The sequence below is a fragment of the Nansenia antarctica genome, assembly GCF_963989245.1.
Source record: "Nansenia antarctica genome assembly, chromosome: 20".
In the NCBI taxonomy this organism is placed as follows: Eukaryota; Metazoa; Chordata; class Actinopteri; order Argentiniformes; family Microstomatidae; genus Nansenia; species Nansenia antarctica.
The window spans coordinates 3194890-3204889 of NC_137693.1; the positions used below are offsets into that span (position 1 = coordinate 3194890).

Here is a 10000-nt window from a genome sequence, read left to right on the forward strand (position 1 = left end):
GCTTTTCGGAGAGGAAAACAGGATAGCTGTAAGTCAGGAACCTCAGGGGTAGGGGGGGAGAGAGGCTGAGAATCATTCAGACTCCAGCAAGCTTTGATGACTAACCTGGCCTTCAGGTGTGTCGGAATGCGGGAGGTGAGAGCGGAGTTATTGCAGCTACATCTTAAACTCCTGATGCAACTGTTGAACGCAACCCGCCCCAAAAAGCACGCAACACAAAAAATCACGCTCTGTGTATTCAAAAAAACGATTCACAGCCCCCCTAGTCATAATACTGCAGATAGTGAGTAATACCCATTGGAATGCCTCTCATAAGACGGCCTCCCACATACCTGTACAGAAAAAACCCTCGTCGAATTTCAAATGGCGTCCTTGAATTTTTACCACAATACCGTTCACTTCTAGATGCTAAACCTGTTGAGAGTCCTAGTCGTCGTCGTCTTCGTCGTCATCCTCCTCCTCCTCCTCCTCCTCCTCCTCCTCATCATCATCACCACCAACATCACAAGGGCCCATACTGCAAGCCATACATTGTTAACCAAATTCGCACACTCATTTCCTCTTCAGGAAGAAGGAAGAAAAAAAAACAGAAACACCAAGAGGTCCCTAGCCTCTTGTCATGCCGTTTCCACGGCTGCCAAATACTGTTTACTGTGGAGAGGTACTTAGGATCAGTCTCTGTGTGCCCACTCACACAGCAGAGAATGGGTGTGTGGGCGGCTGCCTCAGAAATGTTAATACTGACAAATGAATGGAGGGACGGCCTTAAGAGACACAACTCGCCAAAAAGAGAGGACAAAACTCACACACAAGCTAACAAGATCCTCTTTAAGCCACACGCACGCACGCACGCGCACATACATACAGTACATACGACTTACCAGGAACGGTTGTACAGGGTCCCAGTGTACCCAGTCGTAAGTGACCTGGTCCGGGGTCTTGGTGACGTATTTGGCCCACGGCGAGATTCGGAACAACTGCTCCCCTTCTGTCGTCAGCAGCACCAGCTAATTGGGTGAAAAGACAGGAAGAGGAAGTGACATCATAACAGGGGGAAAAGAAGGAACAGGAGGAAGAGTTCTAATTCAACCCAGTTCTGATTCAACCACCTGCCCCTTAGGTGCTTGTGTGGGTCTAAACATAGAACAAGAAAATAGAACATGTAGCATCCCTGGACCAGAAGACAAACGGTCCATACCCTTCCCTGCTCTAGCATTGGAGCCTACTGTATGGGGAAGGGGAGGAGAGAGAGGTTAGAGTCTAACCGTTAGACCCTACCCTGCTCTATCATGCAGCCTATGGGGAAGGTGAGAAGAGAGATGTTTGAGCCTACCCTACTCTATCATGGCAGGCAGCCTATGGGGAAGGCGAAAAGAGAGAGGTTAGTTAGAGCCTTCCTTGCCTTGTATTATGGTAGCCTTTTTTTTTTCTTCATATTACGAAAGTTTAAGTGTTGAAGAGCCCACATTTAATATAACAAACAACACTTTTTAGGATCACTAAATACTTCATTTGTGAATTGGATTCATTCATTTTAGCATGTTGCTGTGCTAAACATGCAGTTAGATGTTCATAGCGATGTTAATTAATTAATTAAATTTTGCCATTTAGCAGACGCTTTTATCCAAAGCGACTTACAATTACGAATTACAGGGACATTCCCCCTGGAGTAACTGAGGGCTAAGTGCCTTACCCAAGGGCACACTAGTAGTGGTGTGGCTTCAGGCGGGATTTGAACTCACAACCTTACGATCACAAGTCCAACTCACTATCCACTAGACCACCACTACCCCTATGTTCCTTCTTAGCGGCTAGCTAGCTAACAACGCAATGGTTTTGATTCAGAGCGAGTTTCTCCGGTTTGTCTCTTTGGTTTGAGGTGTCATAATAATTAAAATAAGCATATCTTCTTCAACTATTTTCAATGTATTTCAATATATGACACACAGGATCTTCTTGGTTATTTTAACTAGTTGTCATTTTCTGCAAATAAATGCTCTAGCTACATGACCATATTTTTGGGAGAATTAGGGAGAAATGTTGTCAGTAGTTTATTGAATAAAACAAACATTTAGAATTTTACTCAAACAATTACCTACAAATAGTCAAACCAGAGAAACTGATAATCTTGCAGTGGTCTCTTAATTTCTTCCAGAGCTGTATATGCACACATTGCGCAGCAGATTTTGGTTTTATGACGGTATTGAAACGGACACCGTTGCTATTTTCAAATACCGCGGTATACCGTATTACCGTCCGAACCCAACCGTACACTATCACTGTTCTCTTGATCTTCACAGGGGCTGAGAGATGCCATGTCAGGTGAGTGTGAGATGAACACGAGACAGACAGAAACAATGAGATGCTAATGAAGAGGTGTAGAGGGAGGTGATAGGGCAAGGAAACAGGGGGGGGGTTACAAGTGTTTCGATTGATCCCGTCTCTCCGTTCTGCAGTGGTTATGCAGAGAGAGAACGTAGCTAACAGACTTAGTTTACTCATTCCAACAGTGTATACAAATTCCACTCTCTGTAGCCCCCCTCTCTCTTTCTCTCTCTCTCACACACACACACACACACACACAAACACAACACAAACACAAACACAGCTGTCTCTCCTGAAATCTCCCTCCCTCCCTCTCCCTCTCCTCTTCACCAACTCCAGTAAGAGTGCAAGCGTAGGTATTTTGATTTCCCCAGGCGATGAAAGTGTTTCCCCTCGCACATCGAAAAACTAACTCTGGAGATGATGATGTGCCAGGAAGGAGAAAGCAACCAAACAGAATCCCAGATCCACCTCCCTGGGAGGACCGCAACTCCACAGGGCCCTGCCACTGATCACACACACAGGCTTATTTACTAGGCGCAGGCCTCCTAGCGCATCTACCGTACTTATGGTTCACACGGTAACTCTCCCATACACAGGGTTATGAAATATTAACCGATACATAACTTAAATGTTCAGGGTTCCCAAAACTCTGGAGAATGGATAAAGGTGATTTAAATCCGTTGCCCTAGCTAGTTATTGAACCACCACTCCCCCCCCTCCACACAGAGAAGCATTTCCCCCATGGGCATTTTAGGAAAGAAACAACATTTTATTACCTTTATTTTTCTTTATTTACCTTTATTCTCATTAAGATTCAAAATCTATTTTACAAGAGTGTCCTGGCAGGCCGCAGGCAGCAGCACAATTAACAGGGTTGCAGATATAAAAAAAATAACACAAAAAAATAACACAAAAATAAACATCTATATAAAAAAAATAACAAAAAAAAATAACACAAAAATAAACATCTAACAACTATCTATTTACAATGACAATAAAGAATAAATTACAGAATCATAACATATCAAAACATTCATCAATATTTGTCACAAGTCATCAACATCAGGGACCAAACAGGCGCAAATATGAATCAGTCAAAACATCTCCAGCCAGATGTGCTTGCCTCCAAGTCATTTAGTCATTTAAAATAACCAGCTCCCGAGGATTCTGGTAATTTTGCAACTGATTCCAAGCAGAAGGAGCAGCATATTTAAATGCCCTTTTTCCCATTTCAATACAGAGGGACAGATAGTAGGAATAAGACCTTTGGTTTTATTTTTATATTAATCTTTTTTTTATTTATTTTTTATTTATAATCCCAACTGTGGACATCAAAAAGTGAGTATAGTCAATTCAAATGTAAAATGTAATCCTGATGGTAGAATTCTAAATGTAATCCTGATTTTTAAAAGATCTGCATCCAGTTGAATGCATGTATTGAATGCAATGGTTCAAGCAGATCGTGCAACTAGGGAATTGCCGACCTGTGTGAAAGAGGCAACACAGGAATCTACCGGCATTTGGCTCATGTGTGAACGGCTAAAATGCCCGGTCGACACAGCTTGGGATTCCATGGAAATGACAGGGAACTATGTGTGAAAGAGGCTATTATGTTATATCTGACTCCAAAAGACATGTCATGGTTAATAATGATTGACAATGCTTTGCTCATCCCTGTGTGACAGACAATCACTCATATTGGATCCTAGATTCCATTAAGAACACCCCAAATGCTATTTCACTATGCCCTCAAGTTAAGATAAATCCGCTTGCGAGGAGCTTACACTCAGGCCCATAGCTGAAGTTGATGACTCTCCCCATGTCTCATTAATAATACATGTGAACATTAGACATTGATGGTAAACTCTTTGATAACCTGGTCATGTTTATGTTGTGCTGTTTTAACAGAAATTGATGATTGATTTTTTTTATCAACACTGACAAGTACAAAACTGCTTTGTCAAAGTCAGAATTTCTTATTATTTCAAGAATCTTATCCTTTTCATCTCTTCACATAATGTGACACGTTCTACTACTTTGGTCCTCATATCGGCAATCAAAATGTTTGGACTTTTCTTTTGAAAACACGGAACTACGTTTCAACGTTGTTGAGAATCACAACACAAACTCGCTAGTCAAGCCAAAATGCTGCAATGCTGCAATTCATTGTTGTATTGTCAATCTTTTATTGTCAATACACAGACCTGAACAGCAATCATGTAGACAAAATACAGTACAGAACAGGGATAGTATTAATTTTTCATTTGAACAATTCTATTACATCTCCAACAACATGGTATTTGATACATAAGTTTGGCTCTTGTTGCCAACTGTGTAATAAGAGGTCAAATGCACATCCAGTAACTCAGTGGGCTGTGCAAGGTGCGGGACCTCAACTTGATAAGCCATGATGTTTCTATGAAAGCATATAGTTTGAAATGGTTAATATTCCACAACAATATAGCCTAGAATCGACAAAAAATATTTTTTTGACCAGTCCAAATGATGCCATCCATTCAATACTTTGGCAATGATCATAGACTTCTGAGTATCTCTCTCTCTCTCTCTCTCTCTCTCTCTCTCTCTCTCTCTCTCTCTCTCTCTCTCTCTCTCTCTCTCTCTCTCTCTCTCTCTCTCTCTCTCTCTCTCTCTCTCTCTCTCTCTCTCTCTCTCTCTCTCTCTCTCTCTCTCTCTCTCTCTCTCTCTCTCTCTCTCTCTCTCTCTCTCTCTCTCTCTCTCTCTGGCCTTGGTATCTTAGTGATGTTAATAATGTATTGAAGCAATACAGCATAGCCCTCCATGTTGATGATAAACCTGCCAACTCCCTCTCCCATTCATCCACAGAGACCGGGAATTGATCTCAGGAATGCTGTGTACTGTGTGGATTATTTGAGTGAATCAAAGGTTTAAGGCTGTTTTCACCAAGCATCTTCTCAGAGGATTTTCGTACTTTTCACCCCAGCTACGTGTTTCATCCTTGAAAAACACCATCATCCCCCATGCGGGGCCACGCTACGTGGCTTTTTTCCCCCCAACAACTCGTGGTCTGTGAGCGTATCTATCTACTTAAACTTGACCGATTGATTCAGATATAACTCGACTTCTTCAACTCTGATCCTGCAAGGCCGTTCCGTCGACGGGCACTGTACTTCAAGTTCGCGTTATTAACTTTTATTTTCTTTCTCTTTTTCTGTCGACCCGTCGGTGTTATCTATTTATGAAACCGTCTGTCTATCTATCTGTCCATCGGCGGTTAATGCCTGAGCTTCTTAAAATCTGAACTCAGACCATTTATTGGGTTCTCAGGGCCTCCCACTGACTGGGCCATTCACAGTACTAATCGCCCGTATGGAGGGCTAGAGAGGCCCATAATGGAGAGAACTCCACTACAACTCCGGAGTGTATTCCTCTCCTTTTCTGCCTGGATGGAGGGAGTAATCTACAAACAACAGGCCTGGGCTTCCCTCCACCCCCTGTGCCCGTGGAGAAGTAATAGCTGGGACTTTTCGGTCAATGTTATCTCAAAGATCTCCAGTGGATGGTGAGTAGCCCAAGAAAGAAGCCGTACCGATTTTTATATTGAGGGAGAGAGAGACAGAGAGAGAGAGAGAGAGAGAAGGGGATGTTAAAGATGGGAAACGAGAAGTAGTGTAGTTTAGTCTATGAAGGAGATACAGGGTTGAACATGAGAGAGTTCCAGAACAAGAGAGAGAGGAAAGAGAGAGAGAGAGAGCCAGACAGAGATGGCCAGTCAGGGGGTAAGCCCACACTCACCGTTTAAACCCCCAGCACCCCCATGACACATTATCCCTGGCCTTATCCCTGTGCACCGAGACCTCAGGAAATCCTATTTGCCAACTTTGGGAAGCTGGTGTGTGACAGCCAATTTACAGCTCAGAGGACTCCCAGAGGACTCACCTCTCGGCCTGGGTACCTGCCGGTCAGGGGGAGGTCGGGGGATGGAGGGAGGGAGGGAGGAGTGGAGGGATGGAGGGTGGCTAGCCAGCTATTAGTGACCTTTCATGCATATACAGTTAGGTCCAGAAATATTTGGGCAGCGACACAATTTCTGTAATTCTGGCTCTGTTCGGCCACCACAACAGAGTTGAAATGAAACGATCGAGATGCAATTGAAGTGCAGTGAGTATCAGCTTTAATTTAAGGGGTTGAACGAAAATATTGTATGAAAGGTTTAGGAATTGCAACCTTTTTTTATATACAGGCCTCTATTTTCAGGGGCTCAAATGTAATTGGACAAATTAACACAAGCATAAAGAATAAGCATAAAATGCTCCATTTGTAATACTACGAGAATCCTTTGTAGGCAATGACTGCCTGAAGTCTGGAACCCAAGGACATTGCCAAATGCTGGGTTTCCTCCTTTGTGATGCTTTGCCAGGCCTTTACTGCAGCTGTCTTCAGTTGTTGTTTGTTTGTGGGTCTTTCTGCCTTTAGTTTTGTCTTCAGCAAGTGAAATGCATGCTTGATCAGGTTGAGATCAAGCAATTGACTTGGCCATTGCAGAATATTCCACTTATTTGCCTTAATAACCTCCTGGGTTGCTTTCGCAGTATGTTTTTGGTCATTGTCCATCTGTACTGTGAAGCGCTGAACTTTTCAGAACTGTTCAGAACTTTACTTCGACTTTTCAGAATGTGGCTGAATCTGAGCTGACAGTATATCCCTAAACACTTAAGAATTCATCCGGCTGCTTCTGTCTTCTGTCACATCATCAATAAATACTAGTGACACAGTGCCATTGGAAGCCATCACATCGCCTCCACTGTGTTTTACAAATGATGTGGTATGCGTCGGATCATGAGTCATTCCAAGCCTTCTCCATACTTTTTTATTCCCATCATTCTGGTACAGCTTGATCTTAGTTTCATCTGTTCAAAGAATGCTGTTCCAGAACTGGGCTGGCTTTTTAAGATGTTTTCAGGCAAAGTCTAATCTGGCCTTTCTATTATTGAGGCTTATGAATGGTTTGCACCTTGTGGTGAACCCTCTGTATTTGCTCCTGTGAAGTCTTCTCTTTATGGTAGACTTAGATAATGATAATGTCTACCTCACTTGGTTGGAGGTGGTGAAGGGGTTTTTCTTTACCACGTAAAGGATCCTGTGATCATCCACTAGGGTAGTCCAGTCCAGACCTTTTTGTGGTGCTGAGCTCACCAGTTTGTTCTTTTTTTCTCCTCAGAATGTACCAAACTGTTTTGGGCACTCCTAATGTTCCTGCTATCTCTCTGATGGATTCTGTTTGTTTGTTTTTGCAGCCTAAGGATGGCCTGTTTCACTTGAGAGATCCTTTGACCGTATGTTGTGCATGTTTCCAAATGCAAATGCCACACTTCTGCCACTCAAACCAGACCTTTTACCTGCTTAACTGATACAGAAATAACAAAGGAATAGCCCAGATCTGTCAATGAAACAGCTGTTGATTAAAAAAGAAAAGAAAAGAGGGGGCCACATATTAAAGAACTGTAATTCTTAAACCATTCCTCCAATTTGGATATGAATACCCTCAAATTAAAGCTGAGAGTCTGGACCTTAAGCCCATATTCATTATATTACTGTAACTTTAATAGGTTTTGGTAAACAGCTAAACTGTAACTGTAACATTTCAAGCCTGCAAACTGTGACACTTTAAATAATGTGAAACAATACTATTGTGCAATATGACAACCCTAGTCGTCTATCTGTACAGTATAGTATAGTGGATAGTGTGCATAGCCTTTATTTATGTAAACCAGCTCCTTCCCTTCTTGTGTTTTTTTTTCTTTTTTTTTTCCTTTTTTTTTTTTCCTTTCCTAACACCAGGGGAGCCCCCCCTCCTAAATTTCGTTGTTTGGTACCTGTACTGTAGCAATGACAATAAAGTCCATTCATTCATTCATTCATTCATTCATTCATTCATTCATCCATTCATTCATTCATTCATTCATTCATTCATTCATATACAGATGTAAACTACATACAGGATTACATTTCAAAGTACAAAAGAAGATAACAAGAAGAAGTATCGGAAATAAAACACTGAAGAATAGAGGATGGTAAAAATAGGTTTAAAATACGTTTAAACATATTTCATGGTTAATAATGACCGATAATGATTTGCTCCTCCCTGTGTGACAGACAGGGATCACGATCAGGCTCAGTCATCAGATCCTGGATTCAACTGTGTGATAACCGAGTACACACATTTAAATCAAGGCTGGAGCCACCAGAATCCCTCTAAAGAAGGTCCAAAACAACACAATACCCAAGACGACGACATCAAACAACAAACAGAGAGAAGAAGAACAACAAAAAAAAAAAGAATCCCCCTCTCGCTGTAATGGGGCGAGAAAAAAACAACACACAAGAGGCAATTAGAGAGGGTTCGAGTTTCCGGGGGGAAAGATAATACGGGAGCGCAACAACCAAGGCGGCGTCACATGGTACAGCACAATGTGAATGTGCCTCCATCGCTCACAACAGCCAATTGTTACCCAGCGTTGGCACACAGGAAGTTGTTTGGCTGTGCTGTGGCCCATCTGTTTCCTCCTAGGCTACGGGCCCCGGCCCCAGACTCCCCCCCCCCTCCCTCCCCCTCTCTCCCCCGCCTCCCCCTCCACTGCCAGGGCTCACTGTGCCCATCCCTCCCCCTGCCCAGTGGCTCGTCAACCCCACAGAGTGTTCCCTATCTTGCCACCGACCGTATGCCCCAGGAGGAGCCCCTGCTCGGGAGAGGGGAGCAATGTGTGACAAAATGTTCAAGATTAGTAATGCATTTTGTAGAACAGGTGTGCGTGCGATTCTTTATCAGGGGCCGCAATAGGGAGCCGTGTCAGGTCTATATATTGAATTTCTATCTGCAGCCCTCGTGAAAGTTCTCTGCGAGAAAAAAAAAAACACACCCCGTAAGTCATTGAGAATGGTGTTGTCAATTAAAAAGGGGGCAACCTGTATTTCCGCTGTCCCCTAGGGGGCCATGGGGGTGGAAATACTAAGCTCTCCGCTTGATCGGCACTGTCAGCACGAAGCACACTCACCAAGAGACCCCCCCTCAGAATGGGTGAATACAAAACAGATGAAGTGCAGTGTGTTACAATCTACTCATATTCTCCTGAATCAATTCATAGTACTGTAGAGTGTGTGTGTGTGTGTGTGTCTGTGTGTGTGTGTGTGTGCGTGCGTGCGTGTGAGAGAGAGAGCACCCCCAGAGACGACAGGGGGAGGTTCATTAAAAATGGATCGAACAGACACGGACGCAGGGCTCTGGATCCAAGGTCTTTAAATGCCAGCCGTGTTACTGTAAACACTGGTGTGGTAGCAGGAGACTTGCCCTGCTTCCTGGATGCCTTCTGATTGGTGGAGACATCAACCGTGATAAATCCTCATCACAGCGGCTTGATCCAGTCCTGGTCGGAGCGCTCGGGGGAGTGGTAGACACAAGGTAAGAAAGAGCTTGTGTGTAAGAACTGGCCAAAGGCACAGATCCTAGGGTTGGATTGGGGGTTAACACTGGAACAGCCATGAGGGGCCATTTCACCCCTGTGAGTAAAGACATTTTTTTGTCGATCAAATTTCAGGACCCTCCTTCCATGACTTTTCCTAGATATGTGCGTTCTACCACCCAGTATCCTTACATTTTCAAAATCACATCAAGATAAGCTAGTATGAAGCTATG

At 43.3% G+C, this 10000-nt stretch overlaps 1 protein-coding gene across 1 annotated transcript in view; it reads right to left on the reverse strand.

Moving 5' to 3' along the window:
• LOC308174867 (1,4-alpha-glucan-branching enzyme-like) overlaps window positions 1-10000 on the reverse strand; it is a gene marked incomplete at its 3' end in the record, with an annotated part of 61359 nt that overhangs the window by 23416 nt on the left and 27943 nt on the right. Inside the window, exon 4 of the mRNA XM_080549976.1 lies at window positions 882-1007. Coding sequence (XP_080406102.1) covers window positions 882-1007 — 126 coding nt within the window. The remainder of the gene's footprint in view (window positions 1-881; window positions 1008-10000) is intronic.